Source organism: Dendropsophus ebraccatus, chromosome 7 (genome assembly GCF_027789765.1).
Source record: "Dendropsophus ebraccatus isolate aDenEbr1 chromosome 7, aDenEbr1.pat, whole genome shotgun sequence".
Lineage (NCBI taxonomy): Eukaryota > Metazoa > Chordata > Amphibia > Anura > Hylidae > Dendropsophus > Dendropsophus ebraccatus.
Genome location: NC_091460.1, coordinates 1,935,294 through 1,955,732, shown reverse-complemented (window position 1 = coordinate 1,955,732; position 20,439 = coordinate 1,935,294). Strand labels below are relative to the sequence as shown.

The 20,439-nt window shown below is 51.1% G+C and overlaps 2 protein-coding genes across 3 annotated transcripts in view; both read right to left on the bottom strand.

Moving 5' to 3' along the window:
* Window positions 1-7,857: 7,857 nt before the first annotated feature.
* Window positions 7,858-20,027, bottom strand: LOC138797170 (oocyte zinc finger protein XlCOF22-like). Of its 2 annotated transcripts, none has more exons than XM_069977000.1 (5): window positions 19,910-20,027; window positions 17,010-17,145; window positions 16,588-16,682; window positions 16,283-16,403; window positions 7,858-10,107 (listed from the first exon to the last, which is right to left on the bottom strand). In XM_069977000.1, exons 2-5 carry the CDS (start codon window positions 17,104-17,106, stop codon window positions 9,035-9,037), a joined length of 1,386 nt encoding a protein of 461 aa, XP_069833101.1. In that variant the 5' UTR covers window positions 17,107-17,145; window positions 19,910-20,027; the 3' UTR covers window positions 7,858-9,034. The 2 variants fall into 2 exon arrangements, with proteins under 2 accessions (XP_069833101.1, XP_069833102.1); XM_069977001.1 differs by lacking the exon at window positions 19,910-20,027 and adding an exon at window positions 17,234-17,394.
* Window positions 17,619-20,439, bottom strand: part of LOC138797150 (oocyte zinc finger protein XlCOF22-like) — a 483,239-nt gene continuing 480,418 nt past the window's right edge. The window contains exon 8 of the transcript XR_011363895.1: window positions 17,619-17,757. The gene's annotated coding sequence lies outside the window, so the exon portion shown is untranslated. The remainder of the gene's footprint in view (window positions 17,758-20,439) is intronic.

Sequence of the window (20,439 nt, the reverse complement as noted above, 5' to 3'; positions counted from 1 at the left end):
GGCCTCCTCTCTGTTATCTCCCTTGCTGACTGCCTGATAGTGGGCGTGGCCTCCTCCCTGTTATCTCCCTTGCTGACTGCCTGATAGTGGGCGTGGCCTCCTCCCTGTTATCTCCCTTGCTGACTGCCTGATAGTGGGCGTGGCCTCCTCCCTGTTATCTCCCTTGCTGACTGCCTGATAGTGGGCGTGGCCTCCTCCCTGTTATCTCCCTTGCTGACTGCCTGATAGTGGGCGTGGCCTCCTCCCTGTTATCTCCCTTGCTGACTGCCTGATAGTGGGCGTGGCCTCCTCCCTGTTATCTCCCTTGCTGACTGCCTGATAGTGGGCGTGGCCTCCTCCCTGTTATCTCCCTTGCTGACTGCCTGATAGTGGGCGTGGCCTCCTCCCTGTTATCTCCCTTGCTGACTGCCTGATAGTGGGTGTGGTCTCCTCCCTGTTATCTCCCTTGCTGACTGCCTGATAGTGGGCGTGGCCTCCTCCCTGTTATCTCCCTTGCTGACTGTCTGATAGTGGGCATGGCCTCCTCCCTGTTATCTCCCTTGCTGATTGCCTGATAGTGGGCGTGGCCTCCTCCCTGTTATCTCCCTTGCTGACTGCCTGATAGTGGGCGTGGCCTCCTCCCTGTTATCTCCCTTGCTGACTGCCTGATAGTGGGCGTGGCCTCCTCCCTGTTATCTCCCTAGCTGACTGCCTGATAGTGGGTGTGGCCTCCTCCCTGTTATCTCCCTTGCTGACTGCCTGATAATAGGGAGGAGGCCACGCCCACTATCAGGCAGTCAGCAAGGGAGATAACAGGGAGGAGGCCACACCCACTATCAGGCAGTCAGCTAGGGAGATAACAGGGAGGAGGCCACGCCCACTATCAGGCAGTCAGCAAGGGAGATAACAGGGAGGAGGCCACGCCCACTATCAGGCAGTCAGCAAGGGAGATAACAGGGAGGAGGCCACGCCCACTATCAGGCAATCAGCAAGGGAGATAACAGGGAGGAGGCCATGCCCACTATCAGACAGTCAGCAAGGGAGATAACAGGGAGGAGGCCACACCCACTATCAGGCAGTCAGCTAGGGAGATAACAGGGAGGAGGCCACGCCCACTATCAGGCAGTCAGCAAGGGAGATAACAGGGAGGAGACCACACCCACTATCAGGCAGTCAGCAAGGGAGATAATAGGGAGGAGGCCACGCCCACTATCTCCCTTGCTGACTGCCTGATAGTGGGCGTGGCCTCCTCCCTGTTATCTCCCTTGCTGACTGCCTGATAGTGGGTGTGGCCTCCTCCCTGTTATCTCCCTTGCTGACTGTCTGATAGTGGGCGTGGCCTCCTCCCTGTTATCTCCCTTGCTGATTGCCTGATAGTGGGCATGGCCTCCTCCCTGTTATCTCCCTTGCTGACTGCCTGATAGTGGGCGTGGCCTCCTCCCTGTTATCTCCCTTGCTGACTGCCTGATAGTGGGCGTGGCCTCCTCACTGTTATCTAGACCTGCAGAGTCAATCCATTCATTGACTGCTGACCAGTACCTTAGCACAGTCTGATTAGATACAGTGCCTCAGCATATGGTATTGTGGTGTAGCCCCAGGATGATGTTGTAGAGGTGGGACGGCCGGTCACTTGCTAGATGTTGTAGTGTGACGCCACTCCTTTGGTGGATGGCCGAGATACAGCCGGACCTTAAGGGTTTGTCATGTGACGCCAGTGCCAGGTGGGCACACAGGTGTGATGGCACGCCTGCTGTTATAGTGTAAGGCAGGGGCGTAACTAGAAATGGCTGGGCCCCATAGCAAACTTTCCAATGGGGCCCCCCACACTGTGACTGGATAACACCACCACACCAGACCAATACCACCATACAGTGACTGCGTAACACCGCCACACCAGACCTGACCAATACTGCCATACTGTGACTGGATAACACTGCCACACCAGACCTGACCAATACCACCATACTGTGCTGGATAACACCGCCACACCAGACCTAACCAATGCCGCCATACTGTGACTGGATAACACTGCCACACCAGACCTGACCAATACTGCCATACTGTGACTGGATAACACCGCCATACCAGACCTGACCAATACCACCATACTATGACTATATAGCGCTGCCATACCAGACCTGACCAATACCACCATACTATGACTATATAGCGCTGCCATACCAGACCTGACCAATACCGCCATACTGTGACTGGATAACACTGCCATACCAGACCTGACCAATACCACCATACTGTGACTGGATAACACCGCCACACCAGACCTGACCAATACTGCCATACTGTGACTGGATAACACCGCCATACCAGACCTGACCAATACCACCATACTATGACTATATAGCGCTGCCATACCAGACCTGACCAATACCGCCATACTGTGACTATATAGCGCTGCCATACCAGACCTGACCAATACCGCCATACTGTGACTGGGTAACACCGCCATACCAGACCTGACCAATACCGCCATACTGTGCTGGATAACACTGTCATACCAGACCTGACCAATACCACCATACTGTGACTATATAGCGCTGCCATACCAGACACCTCTATTCTGTAACTGCCTGCCTACCAGCTTGCTACTGCACTGCATACACACACATATATATATATATATATATATATTTCTCCAGCCTGCTACTGTATGTATGTGTATATATATATCTATCTATATATATCTATATAGATATATCTATATCTATATCCAGCCATATGTGTATATATATATATATATATATATATATATATATATATATATATATATATATATATAATGATGCAGCCTGGTACTGCACTGTAATATATATATATTCAGCCTGGCACTACTATGCATAATGAGTTTTTTTTTGTCCTACAAGAGCTGCAGTCACAGGGCTGCTTTCTATATAGACAGTGTTGGACTACAACTCCCAGTGTGGTCTGTCTGTGTCTTTGGGGGGAGGGGGGCACAGACAGCAGACAGACCACATTGGGAGTTGTAGTCCTATAATGTCACCGCTCCTGTAGAAATAAAGCACACACACACACACACCTCTTATCAGAGACAGTGTACACTTACATGAGGAGGAGGAGGGAGCTGTCACTATCTCTCTGAGGTCCGGCGGGAGAGGGCTAGGGGTCAGAGGTTATCCTACCTCACAGGATGCTCCGTGCAGCAGCTGACAGGCCAGTCTCCCTCTCTCCCCACGTACTTTTTGATGCTGCCCCCTGCTGGTGAGTGTTTGCCCTGCAGTTCTACAAACATCGTTCTCCCCTGGTTAGCTAGTGTCAGGACAAACGTCCTGCAGAGCTAACCAGGGGACATCACACAGGCAGTCCCCACTGCCGGGCCCCTTGATGAGCCGGGCCCCGTAGCAGCAGCTACTGCTGCTACGGTGGTAGTTCCGCCACTGGTGTAAGGCCGGTTGTACCCTTCTCCCCTGTGGTCGGTGTCCTGTCGGGTTGCTGCCGGGTCCTTGGGGTAGTGTAGTCACAGATGATACAGTCACAGGTGGTCAGAGCGGTGTAGTGACCCTCCCGGATAGTAGGACCCCCCACCCACAGAAAGGGGAAATGTCCCAAGGTTGCGGTGTATATGCTGTGCAGGTGGTGGCCAGTAATCACAGACTCCCATTGATAACGTTGACTTGGTTTACTATCAGCAAATGTGCAACAGGTAATACAGCTGGGCTTAGATATACACTTGGCAAAGTTCCAATAAATACTGAGACATAAAACCACCAGATCTGTGGGATAAGTGTTGAGTAGGATGTAGTAGAGTTGATAAGGTTGTACTGAGGCAGTGTAGTAGAGAGGAGGGTGCTGTGAGAGTCTGTGCTGTGAGAGGAGGGGCATGTGCTGTGGGCTTACATACAGTGTGAGGGCTTCCTGTTAGGGTCCTATTCCACGGGCCGAGGAGGGCCCGATCAACGATGTAAACGAGCGGCGATCTGCTAGATCGCCGCTCGTTTACTGGGCCTATTCCACGGCCCGATGATCGTTGAGCGAGGGCTGCAGGGATATCGTTACCGGTGTCCTTGCAGCATCATACATTACCTGGCTGCAGGGCTTCTCCTCCGCTCCGTCTCCTCCCCGGGTCTCCCGCGCTCTATCTTCTGAATGGCCGGTCAGCTAACAGGCCACACTTAGCCAATCACAGGCCGCGGCGGTCCGTCAGCTTACCGGCTATTCAGAAGATAGAGCGCGTGGGACCCGGGGATGAAGACAGCGCGGAGAAGAAGCCCTGCAGCCAGGTAATGTATTCTGCTGCTTCTCAAATCGTCGGTCGCCCGCCGCGCACCGCTATTCAACCGTAGTGATGCGCGGTGGGGGAACGATGATTTTAGGTCTGGCCCTTATATGAACGATCAGCCGATGACACGATCGGCTGATCGGTCTCTCTATTTCACCGAACGATAATCGGCCGAATCGGGCCAAATGGGACCGATCCGGCCGATTATCGTTACTGTGGAATAGGGCCCTTACCCGGCTGCTTGTTATCTGTCTTCCTCTTATCTGGCTGCCCGTTATCAGGCTTCCTGTTATCCGGCTGCCCATTATCCGGCTTTCCGTTATCCAGCTTGTTATCTGTCTTCCTCTTATCTGGCTGCCCATTATCCGGCTTCCTGTTATCAGGCTGCCCATTCTCTGGCTCATTGTTATCTGGCTGCCCGCTGTCCGGCTTCCCGTTGTCTGACTGCCCGCTGTCCGGCTCACTTTTATCTGGCTGTCCAGCTTCCCGTTATCTGGCTGCCCGTTATCTGGCTGCCCGCTGTCCGGCTTCCCGTTATCTGGCTGCCCGCTGTCCGGCTTCCCGTTATCTGGCTGCCCGCTGTCTGGCTCACTTTTATCTGGCTGCCCGCTTTCCGGCTTCCCGTTATCTGGCTGTCTGGCTTCCCGTTATCTGGCTGCCCGCTGTCTGGCTCACTTTTATCTGGCTGCCCGCTTTCCGGCTTCCCGTTATCTGGCTGTCTGGCTTCCCGTTATCTGGCTGCCCGCTGTCCGGCTTCCCGTTATCTGGCTGCCTGCTGTCCGGCTTCCCGTTATCTGGCTGCCCGGCTCACTTTTATCTGGCTGCCCGCTGTCCAGCTTCCCGTTATCTGGCTGCCCGCTGTCCGGCTTCCAGTTATCTGGCTGCTCGCTGTCCGGCTTCCCGTTATCTGGCTGCCCGCTGTCCGGCTTCCCGTTATCTGGCTGCCCGTCTCACTTTTATCTGGCTGCCCGCTGTCCAGCTTCCCGTTATCTGGCTGCCCGCTGTCCGGCTTCCAGTTATCTGGCTGCCCGCTGTCCGGCTTCCCGTTATCTGGCTGCCCGCTGTCCGGCTTCCCGTTATCTGGCTGCCCGTCTCACTTTTATCTGGCTGCCCGCTGTCCAGCTTCCCGTTATCTGGCTGCCCGCTGTCCGGCTTCCAGTTATCTGGCTGCCCGGCTCACTTTTATCTGGCTGCCCGCTGTCCAGCTTCCCGTTATCTGGCTGCCCGCTGTCCGGCTTCCAGTTATCTGGCTACCCGCTGTCCGGCTTCCAGTTATCTGGCTGCCCGCTGTCCGGATTTCCGTTATCTGGCTGCCCGCTGTTCGGCTTCCTGTTATCCGTTGCTGCCTGAGAATCGGTCCCAAGCTCAGCCACAGTACTGATTTCTAGGGGGCCGGGTAGAGGGGGCAAACAAGAATTGACAAGTAACACAGAGGCAGCCACAGGGCTGAGGAGACATTCAGCTACATGGATTAAAAAAAAACTTTTCAATTTAGCTTATTAATCTATCTTACAAAAATTCCTATCATGGCCTAATCTAACAAAAACTGAATTGTCAATGTTTTATAGTTACGTAACCCCAGTATAAGGGGATAATGTAGTAAAATACAGGAGTTCTATAAAATAGTTATAAAATAGTTGAGAAACAATGTAAGAAAAAGTATAAAATAAAAAAAAGGTTTTTGGCTGCAGAAACAGAGAGGCCTCATGGTGTCCCGCCAATCTGGGGCAAATCACTGATAAAGTCTGTAGGTGTGCGCTCCAGGTGTGGGGGTAGGTCATGGTGTTACCCGACCACGGGAGAGGACATGTAGTATCTTACAGATGTCACACGCTCCACACCATGGTTCATAGCTGTCCACCAGACCGGTCAGAACAAGGTCTTACATCTTATTGACCCCTGGTCACCAGCCATCTTTCATGCGTCCTGTGTTCACTCTGAGGAATAGGCTAGGAATTTCAAGTGGAATCATCACTTAATTTTACGTCTATACTGCTTGAAATTCCGCCTGTAAAATATGTGCAGAGCAATGTCCTATTGTGTTAATGGGATTTCTGCTCTGTTGTTCGCGTGGAGCGATTTACGCCTGGAATGTTCCACCGCGGAACTGCTTTCCACCCAAAGAATTGACAAGTCACATTCACGTGGCGGATTCCGCTACAGAAATCCCATAGAAGTCATTGGAGCTTTGAATTTCTTCTCACAATTCTCAAATTCCACATTTATTCTGCCAGAACTGAAGAGAAAAATTCAAACTGAAAACATTCCTCTTCCATTCCTCGCCTATTTCTCAGTGTTAACCCTTAAAGTGTCACTGTCGTTTAATTTTTTTCTGCAGAAATCAATAGTCCAGGCGATTTTAAGAAACCTTGTAATTGGGTTTATTAGCTGAAAAGTGCATTTTTATCATGAAAAAGCAGTTTGAAGCTCTCCCCCCTGTCTTCATGGATTTCTATGGAGAGGGGAGGGGTAGAGGAAGATGAGGCACAAAACAGGACCACAAAGAGTTACTTTACAGCTACATCACCGGCTATCTCCTGTACTTCTGACCTCTGAATACCGGCTGTCATACAGCTCCCACAGTGTAATCCTTTGTTCTCTGCTAATTTTATCATGTTTTGAGTAGTGTTTTTGTAAAAGTTATAAATAAAGCTTTGTGGGGGGTTTTGTAGCCTATTCATCTCGGGGGTAAAAGCCCGCTCAGCAAATCACAAGCCGTGGCACTACTTCTGTTTTATATACACATGCTAATGTTTTCTGTATCTGAATAACCCCTGTGCCGGGGGTAAAAGGAGGTTAGTTCCTGGAGGGAGGGTCTTCTTCTAGTCTGGAGTGGAGAGAGGAAGACAGTGTGAGAGAGAGAGTGTTCCAAGTCAGCAACGTCAGCTAGCGTGCTAGACCCCTCAGGAGGAAAGGACGGCCTCTGAGGATCACCTTTTCCACGACAGGGATACTCTCTACAAGATACAGGGCAGTGACCCATATCCAGTTAGGCACTGACCCCAGGATAACAAAGCTGCAACTAGCATACGTATTCCACTGCGTAAGGCACGGCTCTTCTGAAAAGGAGAAGTCTGCTTCACCCAGGGCAGGGACCTGGGGCCTTGTACTACCCTTATAGGACGGGTATCCTGGCACTGTAAGGCATTAGGTGTTGAGAAAATGTGGGTACGAGTACCTTCTCTTCTTTTTCTCTTCACTACACTAATCCGGCAGAGTACAACGCTACATTGGTGAGGGCCCTCAAGACGCTCCGCTGCTATCACTCTTTGTTGATACTTCTTCTACCTCTCCCCTGCACCTGCAGTTATGAAAATTTTGTATTGCACAAAAAAAAAAAAAAAAGTATCTCAGTAAATGGCCATTATTTTGGTTAAGCTCCTGGACTCTGTCAGTCATTTTGCACCTGCACACCAGCTTACACTTGGGTTATCTAAACCAGTGGAAGCAGTGTCTGTCTGACCGGGGGAGGGTACCAACACCACTCCAGGCTACCGTAACCAAAGTACCAAAGGGACCCTACAGCCACCTAGCAGCCACACCACCACCAGAGCTCCCCCGGCAAACAGGCCCCACGCTGCTAGGTCTGCCACATTGTACGAATATAAGACACAAAACACCATTCATCACCTTTATTTTATATACTTTAAGAAGATCAAATATATCCAAGTGTTAAATAAAAAAACAACCTCTACATGCAGAGTCCAGATATCTTCACTTCTTCTCCCCCATGGATCCCGCTCACCGATCACTGCCTCTTCTCCTCCATGGTTCCCGCTCACAGATCACTGCCTCCTCAGTACCTCTCCATGGATCTCGCTCACCGATCAATGCCTCTTCTCCTCCATGGATCCCGCTCACTGATCACTGCCTCTTCTCCTCCATGGATCCCGCTCACAGATCACTGCCTCCTCAGTACCTCTCCATGGATCCCGCTCACCGATCAATGCCTCTTCTCCTTCATGGATCCCGCTCACAGATCACTGCCTCTTCTCCTTCATGGATCCCGCTCACAGATCACTGCCTTTTCTCCTCCATGGATCCAGCTCACAGATCACTGCCTCTTCTCCTCCATGGATCCTGGTCACAGATCACTGCCTCCTCAGTACCTCTCCATGGATCCTGCTCACCGATCACTGCCTCTTCTCCTTCATGGATCTCACTCACAGATCTGCCTCTTCTCCTCCATGGATCCTGATCACAGATCACTGCCTCTTCTCCTTCATGGATCCCACTTACCGATCACTGCCTCTTCTCCTCCATGGATCCTGATCACAGATCACTGCCTCTTCTCCTCCATGGATCCCGCTCACAGATCACTGCCTCTTCTCTTTCATGGATCCCGCTCACAGATCAATGCCTCTTCTCCTCCATGGATCCCGCTCACAGATCACTGCCTCTTCTCCTCCATGGATCCCGCTCACAGATCAATGCCTCTTCTCCTCCATGGATCCCGCTCACAGATCACTGCCTCTTCTCCTCCATGGATCCCGCTAACAGATCACTGCCTCTTCTCCTCCATGGATCACGCTAACAGATCACTGCCTCTTCTCCTCCATGGATCCCGCTAACAGATCACTGCCTCCTCAGTACTTCTCCTCCATGGATCCCGGTCACATATAATTTGGTTGACCAGCAGATCCCAGATCATTTCACCTCTTGGCTGTTTAAGGTCTACATAACCAGTCGTATTAAAGATATTTTTTCCTCTCATCGTATTTCTCACATTCTATACAAGAACACTTTTTTTTCTCAAAAAATTGTTTCAAAATTTGTTTTCCTATTTTTACCGAGAGAAAGTCAAAACATCTTCTCTCCCGTGTGACATTTCTTATGATTCCGAAGTCTGACTTTAGTAATAAAACATTTCCCACATTCTGAGCATGGAAATGGCTTCTCTCCTGTGTGAATTTTTTCATGTGTATCAAGACTTTGTTTATTTGTAAAACATTTCCCACATTCTAAACATGAATATGGCTTCTCTCCTGTGTGACTTCTCTCATGTAAAACAAGATGTGATTTCTGTATGAAATGTTTTCCACATTCTGAGCATGAATACGGCTTTTCTCCTGTGTGAATTTTCTCGTGTATAACAAGCTGTGATTTATGTGTAAAACATTTCCCACATTCCAAACATGAATATGGCTTCTCTCCTGTGTGACTTCTCTTATGTATAACAAGATATGATTTGTGTTTGAAACATTTCCCACATTCTGTGCAAGAATACGGCTTCTCTCCTGTGTGACTTCTCCCATGCCTTACAAGACTTGATTGGTTTATAAAACATTTCCCACATACTGAACATGAATATGGCTTATCTCCTTTATGACTTCTTTGATGTATAACAAGATGTGAGTTACTTGTAAAACATTTGCTACATTCTGAACATGAATATGGCTTTTCCCCTGTGTGCTTTCTGTTATGTATAACAAGACTTGATCTATCTGTAAAACATTTTCCACATTCTGAACATGAATATGGCTTCTCTCCTGTGTGACTTCTCTCATGTTTAATTAAATCCGATTTCCTTGTAAAACATTTCCCACATTCTAAACATGAAAAAGGCTTCTCTCCTGTGTGAATTCTTTGGTGTGTAAAAAGATTAGAACTTTTTGTAAACTCTTTTCCACATTCACCACATTGATACTTTTTTCCCACTTTCTGTTCTGTCCTTATGGTCGCAGTGTGTGAGCGGTCAGGAGAAGGTTCCTCATGGTCAGGAGGATTATATGATAGATCTGTAGTGTGACGTCCTGGATGTACAGTAAGGGGGAGGAGGGCTTCTCCTGAGGAGCGCTGCTCCGCACCTTCATCCTCTTCTTTATAATTCAGCCATAACACAATGTTCTCCTCCGAGATATTATTGGGATTTTCTGTTGGGGGTAAAAAAAAAGGCTCATGTTATTCCTGTACCACAACATTTATGTTTGTCTGGAAACACACTTGGTTTCTGATGCGATTTGAGAGGTAATTCCTATTAGTGATGAGCGGAGCCGCACGGCAGAGTTCGGGTCTGAGCCTGAGCCCACGTGTTCGGGCACACAAAGCTAAACCGGAATATTGCAAGACTGTCCATGATTATGTTCATAGTTTGGACAATAAAGTTTGATGAAAAGCTGCTGAGCTAACAACTCAGCATGGGCCTGGCTGTGATTGGACAGGCAGGACATGTGACCCTGCTGTATATTAGCGGCAGTCATGTGTCCTGTCACCATTCTGCTGCTGATTAGAGTAGGGAGAGGTTTCTCATAGTCCGGAAAAACCTAACTAACTGCTCTTTTCAGGGCACAAAATACCACTATCTTTTGTGCCACCAAGATGTGGAGGGGGGCTGAATGTCCGTGAGATAAACTGGGGGGAACGTCCTTGGATTAGGTGCTGAGGGGCTCAGACCACCTGTGGATTAGGAGCTGGAGGGGGGAGGGAAGAACGCCCGTGGATTAGGAGCTGGAGGGGGGGGGGGGGGGGGGGGGGAAGAACGCCCGTGGATTAGGAGCTGGAGGGGGGGGAAGAACGCCCGTGGATTAGGAGCTGGAGGGGGGGGGGAAGAACGCCCGTGGATTAGGAGCTGGAGGGGAGGGAAGAACGCCCGTGGATTAGGAGCTGGGGGGGGGGGGCTCAGACCATCTGTGGATTAGGAGCTGAGGGGGGGGGGGCTCAGACCATCTGTGGATTATGAGCTGAGGGGGGGGGCTCAGACCATCTGTGGATTAGGAGCGGGGGGGGGGGGGGGGGAAGAACGCCCGTAGATTAGGAGCTGGGGGGGGGCTCAGACCATCTGTGGATTAGGAGCTGGGGGGGGGCTCAGACCATCTGTGGATTAGGAGCTGGGGGGGGGCTCAGACCATCTGTGGATTAGGAGCGGGGGGGGGGGGGGGAAGAACGCCTGTAGATTAGGAGCCGGGGGGGGCTCAGACCATCTGTGGATTAGGAGCCGGGGGGGGGCTCAGACCATCTGTGGATTAGGAGCTGGGGGGGGGCTCAGACCATCTGTGGATTAGGAGCGGGGAGGGGGGGGGGGGGGAAGAACGCCTGTAGATTAGGAGCCAGGGGGGGGGCTCAGACCATCTGTGGATTAGGAGCTGGGGGGGGCGGGAAGAACGCCCGTGGATTAGGACCTGGGGGGCTCAGACCATCTGTGGATTAGGAGCTGGGGGGGGCTCAGACCACCTGTAGATTAGGAGCTGGGGGGGGGTTCAGACCATCTGTGGATTAGGAGCTGGGGGGGGGAGAACACCTGTGGATTAGGAGCTGGGGGGGGGGGGGGAGAACACCTGTGGATTAGGAGCTGGGGGGGGGGGGAGAACGCCAGTGGAGTAGGAGCTGGGGGGCTCAGACCATCTGTGGATTAAGAGCTGGGGGGGGGGTGAGAACGCCCGTGGATTAGGAGCTGGGGGGGGGGGGGAGAACGCCCGTGGATTAGGAGCTAGGGGGGGCTCAGACCACCTATGGATTAGGAGCTGGGGGGGGGGCTCAGACCATCTGTGAATTAAGAGCTGGGGGGGGGGCTCAGACCATCTGTGGATTTGGAGCTTGGGGGGGGGCTCAGACCATCTGTGGATTAGGATTTTGGAGGGGGCTCAGACCATCTGTGGATTAGGAGCTGGGGGGGGGGAGGGGGCTCAGACCATCTGTGGATTAGGAGCTGGGGGGGGGGCTCAGACCATCTGTGGATTTGGAGCTTGGGGGGGGCTCAGACCATCTGTGGATTAGGAGCTTGGGGGGGGCTCAGACCATCTGTGGATTAGGAGCTGGGGGGGGGGCTCAGACCATCTGTGGATTAGGAGCTGGGGAGGGCTCAGACCATCTGTGGATTAGGAGCTGGGGAGGGCTCAGACCATCTGTGGATTAGGAGCTGGGGGGGGCTCAGACCATCTGTGGATTAAGAGCTGGGGGGGGGGCTCAGACCATCTGTGGATTAGGAGCTGGGGGGGGGCTCAGACCATCTGTGGATTAAGAGCTGGGGGGGGGGCTCAGACCATCTGTGGATTAGGAGCGGGGGGGGGCTCAGACCATCTGTGGATTAGGAGCTGGGGGCCAGTCAGCCTGTGAATTCACCACCTACTGCTGTGGCTAATTGATAGAAGTCTTCAGCCAGTTACAAAAAATGAATAAATATTTTTAAATCTTTGGCCACTTCGGCCTTCTGTGTGTGTTAAAGGGGTTGTCTAGCGCTACAAAAATATGGCCACTTTTCCCCCTACTGTTGTCTCCAGTGAAGTTTGCAATTAAGCTCCATTTACTTCAATGGAACTGAGTTTAAAAACCCCACCCAAACTGGAGACAACAGTAGGGGGAAAGTGGCCATGTTTTGTAGCGCTGGATAACCCCTTTAAAGGGAACCTGTCACCCTGGCATCCGGGGCAGAACCCACTGGAGAAGTGATTTTTATGGACATTGGACTCATTTCTTCTCATTTGCATATTGAGTGCACAGATGAGCGGGCAGCAATTTCTCTACGGCGGGACTGACAGGAAGGGGTAAGTATTGGGGGCTCAGGTGGGTTCTGCCCCAGGTACCAGGTTCCCTTTAAATAAACCAAAAAACTAAATTAATAAAAAAGGTTTTCTGCAGTTTGGCAATTAGTGCGTGGCTAATATATTCAGTCTATAATCAGGAGGAGGGTCACCACCAGGCCTCAGTCTATAATCAGGGGGAGGGTCACCACCAGGCTCCAGTCTATAATCAGGAGGAGGGTCACCACCAGGCCTCAGTCTATAATCAGGAGGAGGGTCACCACCAGGTCTCAGTCTATAATCAGGAGGAGGGTCACCACCAGGGTCCAGTCTATAATCAGGGGGAGGGTCACCACCAGGGTCTAGTCTATAATCAGGAGGAGGGTCACCACCAGGCCTCAGTCTATAATCAGGAGGAGGGTCACCACCAGGCCTCAGTCTATAATCAGGGGGAGGGTCACCACCAGGCCTCAGTCTATAATCAGGAGGAGGGTCACCACCAGGCCTCAGTCTATAATCAGGGGGAGGGTCACCACCAGGCCTCAGTCTATAATCAGGGGGAGGGTCACCACCAGGCCTCAGTCTATAATCAGGAGGAGGGTCACCACCAGGCCTCAGTCTATAATCAGGGGGAGGGTCACCACCAGGGTCTAGTCTATAATCAGGGGGAGGGTCACCACCAGGCCTCAGTCTATAATCAGGGGGAGGGTCACCACCAGGCTCCAGTCTATAATCAGGGGGAGGGTCACCACCAGGCCTCAGTCTATAATCAGGGGGAGGGTCACCACCAGGCCTCAGTCTATAATCAGGGGGAGGGTCACCACCAGGGTCTAGTCTATAATCAGGAGGAGGGTCACCACCAGGCTCCAGTCTATAATCAGGGGGAGGGTCACCACCAGGCCTCAGTCTATAATCAGGGGGAGGGTCACCACCAGGGTCTAGTCTATAATCAGGAGGAGGGTCACCACCAGGCTCCAGTCTATAATCAGGGGGAGGGTCACCACCAGGCCTCAGTCTATAATCAGGGGAGGGTCACCACCAGGCCTCAGTCTATAATCAGGAGGAGGGTCACCACCAGGCCTCAGTCTATAATCAGGAGGAGGGTCACCACCAGGCTCCAGTCTATAATCAGGAGGAGGGTCACCACCAGGCCTCAGTCTATAATCAGGAGGAGGGTCACCACCAGGCCTCAGTCTATAATCAGGAGGAGGGTCACCACCAGGGTCTAGTCTATAATCAGGAGGAGGGTCACCGCCAGGGTCTAGTCTATAATCAGGGGGAGGGTCACCACCAGGGTCTAGTCTATAATCAGGGGGAGGGTCACCACCAGGCTGTTGCCCACTCAGTTGCCTAACTGTCTCAGTCACCTTGCTAAACCTCTTTGTGCCAATGCTATCTCATGCCTGTAGGCCGTTAGCAACCGGCTGCACAACAATTCACAGTAGTACGCTATTTTGGCATCACTCTCGGAAGGTTTTGTTGCGGAACCGAGGGTCTAACAATGTCACCTGCCAATAATCGTCCTTCTGCCTAACCAAGATGATAAGGCTGTCTCTGCGTAAGCATGCCAGCAAGCATTGTGACATCTGCACAAGGAATTCCAAGCTCCCATCCTCCCAACTGTCCATAGAATACTGCCACAGTGTGCATCCTCCTCCTCCTCCTCTCATATGCCTTCTACAGACGACAAACCTAGTGGTATCAACATATGCTGTCCGTGTAGGTCCTCATCCTCCACATCATCATCATCATAATTCTCCTTCACCAACAATTCCTCTTGCTCTGGGCTCAGGTGGCCATGATCAATGTGATCTGCGCTCTGTCTCCTCTCCCCAACATAATATTTCAGAATAACTTTCAGAACACAGTCAGCACATGGAGCATAGGACTGACATTGTTAATACCGTAGTTGTAACTACCCCCTACCTGCTGTAGGTTGCACTGCGCTGTGATCATCTCCCTTTCTCTCAGACTGTATGTCCCCTGGCAGCTTCTCTTGGTCCGAGCTGGCCTCCTGAAGGATTGGGCTCCCTCTAGTGGCAAACATGTGCCTGTCCATCTGTATTTATAGCTCAGCCCACAGGCTCTGGAGCCTTCTGGCATGTTCTCCTGAGGGTATAGTCTCCACCTCCTAGCTCAGTTGTTGTTTGTCAGTAAGAAAACGTCTGTGCTCCCCGGCTATCCGCCACTTCCTAGCGATCTTCTAGCTATATGGGTCTCAGTCTAATCTTAGTTCCAGCTCAGCTTTAGTCTGAACTAAGTCCTAACGTTGCATCCTGCATTTCCACCACAGAGGAAGAGTATCTAGCCCCGGACTCTAGCACTCCTTCAAGTCAACAAGGTCCTTCTCTGTGGTTAGCGACCTGGGAGTATCCCACAGCGAAGTCCATCCTGCCCTGCCACAAGCTTTGCTGAAAATTGATAGCTCCTTAGACTCCACTCCTTGGGGAAGGAACGCCAACACTCCTTGGTGATCCAGGGGGATTCACCTCCTCATGCTTGGACCATCCATTACTGTAGTCTTCACATCTGCACCATCTGCTGATAACTCACTTGAGTGGACAGTAAAAAGTTGTCCGTTTGCTGTATGAGAAAGTTGTATATGGCCGTTCTTTGCTAGAACAGCCGGTCCAACATATGGAGCGATTAATTTCATCTAATTTGAACATCACCTATCAAACGATATTCGGGAACACCACCTTTTCTCTGCAGCTTTTTCTCACACGATTTGAGTAGCGTAAGTGCGTACAGAGTTTGAAGGACATTTTTAAGAGCTTGTTAAGTCCAGTAACACTGAATAAGCAAGTTACAGTTCTGCCCACGTGTTGCTCCAAATGAGTCTGCTGACTAGCGAGCAGTGTGGCTCTCCAGCATTTTGCCTGGGCTCTCCCACTGCTGCCACCCTGCTGGGTCAATGACGCAGTGCCACGTTCAACCACTGACAATCCTCCCCCAATTTTGTCATTGCTGAACAGCGGTTCCTAACTTATTGGTTCGGACGATAGCAAGAAATCATCAGTCATGGTGATCCTGCAGTAGTAGACTGCCCTTAACTGATTTCTAACGAATAGAAAACTAATACAGCCGCTCTGCAGTTCTCTCCATCCTTATACCTTGCATTTTGTTCTCTTGTCTGGAGTCACCATTTCCTATAGATCTAAAGAATTTCTGGCAACGCTGATGCCACTTTGGTTGGCAGTATGTCCACTTCTTCCAAGAGGAGAAGACATACATGAGGGAGGAGGAATCCATAATGCTTCACACATTTGCATCAACTGCTCAGGGTGGTGACAGTAACCTCGCATGGTTTTCTAAGGATCTTACGGTTTTCTTTTTTTAGGTTCAAGGTTATATGGTCCGTAAGCTGACTGTATATCACGGACTAAACTGTTCAACTTTTACAGCACTATCTGCATCATAATTCATGAGCTCTGAAACAGCTTAAACTCTCTGCTATCTACAAAGAGTTCAGCAGTTCCATCCGTGATATAGAGTTACAGACATGTAAATAAAGCCTAAACCATCAGCCTGATATATACAGTATATACTGTCACAGAGACTCCAATCAGCAGCCATTGTGCGGCCCCCATACCTGGTACAGCAGCTCCCAGCGCCTCCTCCTCCTTCACCTCACTCATACACGGGGGATCGCCCCTCATCCTCTCTTCTTCTGCTTCATCCTCCACTTTAATATTAGTCACCTGATCTCCCCCCTGATGGGACATATAGAACAATTCAGTACAATCCAGCAGACAGGAGGGAAAATCTAACACATCAACATAAGAAACCAGCAACATGTATCTATCAGCCTCATCACATCTATGAGTGCAGGAGCAACAACCACCAGCACCGGGGGGCGCTATAGAGATATAGTGCTATAGCATCAGCCTCATCTACCTGCTGATTGTCTGCTGGGACATTTCCCTCTGGACAGTCCTGGAAATACAGAGGACGGGGACACCTCTCTGGTGGATTCCTGTCACTGCCTCCATCTGTAGGGAACACACAGGGAGCCAATCCATTATACACTGCTACATGTCATCAGGAGGAGGAGGAGGGGAGGATAGAGGGAGGAGGAGGATGGGAGGAGGAAGAGGATGGGAGGAGGAGGAGAAGGAGGATGGGGGGAGGAGGAGGAGGATGGAAGGAGGAGGAGGATGGGAGGATGGGGGGAGGAGGATGGGAGGATGGGGGGAGGAGGAGGAGAGGGGGAGGAAGATGGGAGAAGGAGGAGGAGAATGGGAGGAGAAGGATGGGAGGAGGATGATCTAGGGGCCCCTCCCCCCCTGCTCTCTAGAATCAGGAAGGTCTCCTCTTACCTTGTGCTGTGAGGCCGGGCGGCTGATCCTCCATCATGAGCGGCTGCTCCCCCCGGTACAGATCCTTGTGTCCTTCTACATACTCCCACTCCTCCATGGAGAAATAGACGGCCACATCCTGACACCTTATAGGAACCTGACACACACAATGATCACACAGTCATCCCCCCCAGCCTGCTGCCTCCTGGATTACTCTATCATCTCCCAGCATTCCCCAGTGTCACCTCTCCAGTCAGCAGCTCAATCATCCTGTGGGTGAGTTCTAGGATCTTCTGCTCATGTATCAGTGATGGAGGCTCCGTGATGGGGCCCCGGGCCCTGCTCCGCCCTCCTGACTCCTGGGGGAAGGCCACACCCTCCCCCCATGTCTTCTTCACTATGGTATAATCCTGGGGATGGAGAGAGACAATGAGGGGACTGAGCCCAGTATTCCTGCCTTCTCCTCACTACAAAGAGGAGATTGTCACCCTGTATAGAGCTCTAGTGAGGAGGAGGGGAGACACATCTGGACTACTGGGGTCAGTGCTGGAGACCACCGCACCTACAAAGAGGAGACCAGATCCAGAACATAGAGCGGGGGAGGGAGGGAGGGAGGGGCCAAAGAGCCCAGACAACAATGGTGGAAATCTAGAGAAGTTACCTCTCCGGTCAGCAGGCGGATGATCTCCAAGGTGACGTGTAATATTCTCTTACTGATCTCATTCCTGTCCTTCTCCATCCTTGGGGGGTCATTCAGGAGGAGGAGCGTCTGGGGGAGAAGAGGAGACAACTGGAATACAAGGAGGCGTTACTCCTGCCGGGGCCTTTATGTCACAGCCAGGGGCCCCAAACCATACAGGGGCCACAGCATATGTAACATCCCTCCTCCTGTAAGCTTACCTTACTGCTGGGGGGTCACACACTGATAGTAACACAATGTAACATCCCTCCTCCTGTAAGCTTACCTTACTGCTGGGGTCACACACTGATAGTAACACAATGTAACATCCCTCCTCCTGTAAGCTTACCTTACTGCTGGGGGGTCACACACTGATAGTAACACAATGTAACATCCCTCCTCCTGTAAGCTTACCTTACTGCTGGGGTCACACACTGATAGTAACACAATGTAACACCCCTCCTCCTGTAAGCTTACCTTACTGCTGGGGTCACACACTGATAGTAACACAATGTAACATCCCTCCTCCTGTAAGCTTACCTTACTGCTGGGGTCACACTGATAGTAACACAATGTAACACCCCTTCTCCTGTAAGCTTACCTTACTGCTGGGGGGTCACACTGATAGTAACACAATGTAACATCCCTCCTCCTGTAAGCTTACCTTACTGCTGGGGGGTCACACACTGATAGTAACACAATGTAACATCCCTCCTCCTGTAAGCTTACCTTACTGCTGGGGTCACACTGATAGTAACACAATGTAACATCCCTCCTCCTGTAAGCTTACCTTACTGCTGGGGTCACACTGATAGTAACACAATGTAACACCCCTCCTCCTGTAAGCTTACCTTACTGCTGGGGGGGTCACACTGATAGTAACACAATGTAACATCCCTCCTCCTGTAAGCTTACCTTACTGCTGGGGGGTCACACACTGATAGTAACACAATGTAACATCCCTCCTCCTGTAAGCTTACCTTACTGCTGGGGTCACACTGATAGTAACACAATGTAACATCCCTCCTCCTGTAAGCTTACCTTACTGCTGGGGTCACACTGATAGTAACACAATGTAACACCCCTCCTCCTGTAAGCTTACCTTACTGCTGGGGGAGTCACACTGATAGTAACACAATGTAACATCCCTCCTCCTGTAAGCTTACCTTACTGCTGGGGGGGTCACACTGATAGTAACACAATGTAACATCCCTCCTCCTGTAAGCTTACCTTACTGCTGGGTCACACACTGATAGTAACACAATGTAACATCCCTCCTCCTGTAAGCTTACCTTACTGCTGGGGGGTCACACTGATAGTAACACAATGTAACATCCCTCCTTCTGTAAGCTTACCTTACTGCTGGGGGGTCACACACTGATAGTAACACAATGTAACATCCCTCCTCCTGTAAGCTTACCTTACTGCTGGGGGGGTCACACTGATAGTAACACAATGTAACATCCCTCCTTCTGTAAGCTTACCTTACTGCTGGGGGGTCACACTGATAGTAACACAATGTAACATCCCTCCTCCTGTAAGCTTACCTTACTGCTGGGGTCACACTGATAGTAACACAATGTAACACCCCTCCTCCTGTAAGCTTACCTTACTGCTGGGGTCACACACTGATAGTAACACAATGTAACCTCCCTTCTCCTGTAAGCTTACCTTACTGCTGGGGGGGTCACACTGATAGTAACACAATGTAACATCCCTCCTCCTGTAAGCTTACCTTACTGCTGGGGTCACACACTGATAGTAACACAATGTAACATCCCTCCTCCTGTAAGCTTACCTTACTGCTGGGGTCACACACTGATAGTAACACAATGTAACACCCCTCCTCCTGTAAGCTTACCTTACTGCTGGGGGGGGGGTCACACACTGATAGTAACACAATGTAACATCCCTCCTCCTGTAAGCTTACCTTACTGCTGGGGGGGTCACACTGATAGTAACACAATGTAACACCCCTCCTCCTGTAAGCTTACCTTACTGCTGGGGTCACACTGATAGTAACACAATGTAACATCCCTCCTCCTGTAAGCTTACCTTACTGCTGGGGTCACACTGATAGTAACACAATGTAACACCCCTCCTCCTGTAAGCTTACCTTACTGCTGGGGAGTCACACTGATAGTAACACAATGTAACACCCCTCCTCCTGTAAGCTTACCTTACAGCTGGGGTCACACACTGATAGTAACACAATGTAACACCCCTCCTCCTGTAAGCTTACCTTACTGCTGGGGTCACACACTGAGGAGCAGAGATCTCCACACACAACACAACAGCAGTGACTGCCCGACCAGGAGCTGCTCTGTATCTGGTAGATGCTGGAGGTGTAGGACCTGTGATGATGTCACAATCATGTGACCAGTACATGTGGGGGCGGAGCTCAGCAGTGCAGGAGAGAAGAGATTGTGGTGAAGGACCTGTGGTCATGTGACAGGAGTGGGCGGGGCTCCCCACACACTGCACTGCCAGGACCTTATACCCTTCTATATGATGGAGAAGGACAGGAATGAGATCAGTAAGAGAATATTACACGTCACCTTGGAGATCATCCGCCTGCTGACCGGAGAGGTAACTTCTCTAGATTTCCACCATTGTTGTCTGGGCTCTTTGGCCCCTCCCTCCCCCGCTCCCCCGCTCTATGTTCTGGATCTGGTCTCCTCTCTGTAGGTGCGGTGGTCTCCAGCACTGACCCCAGTAGTCCAGATGTGTCTCCTCCTCCTCCTCCTCCTCACTAGAGCTCTATACAGGGGG

Bases quoted from the DNA above. Each gene is read 5' to 3' on its own strand.
- LOC138797170 (XM_069977001.1), bottom strand. From the start codon at position 17,257: ATGATTGAGCTGCTGACTGGAGAG. The intron at 16,683-17,009 runs GTAAGAGGAGAC...TGTTCCCTACAG, and splicing joins GCCCGGCCTCACAGCACAAG to ATGGAGGCAGTGACAGGAAT. The intron at 10,108-16,282 runs GTATGGGGGCCG...TACCCCCAACAG, and splicing joins GCTGGGAGCTGCTGTACCAG to AAAATCCCAATAATATCTCG.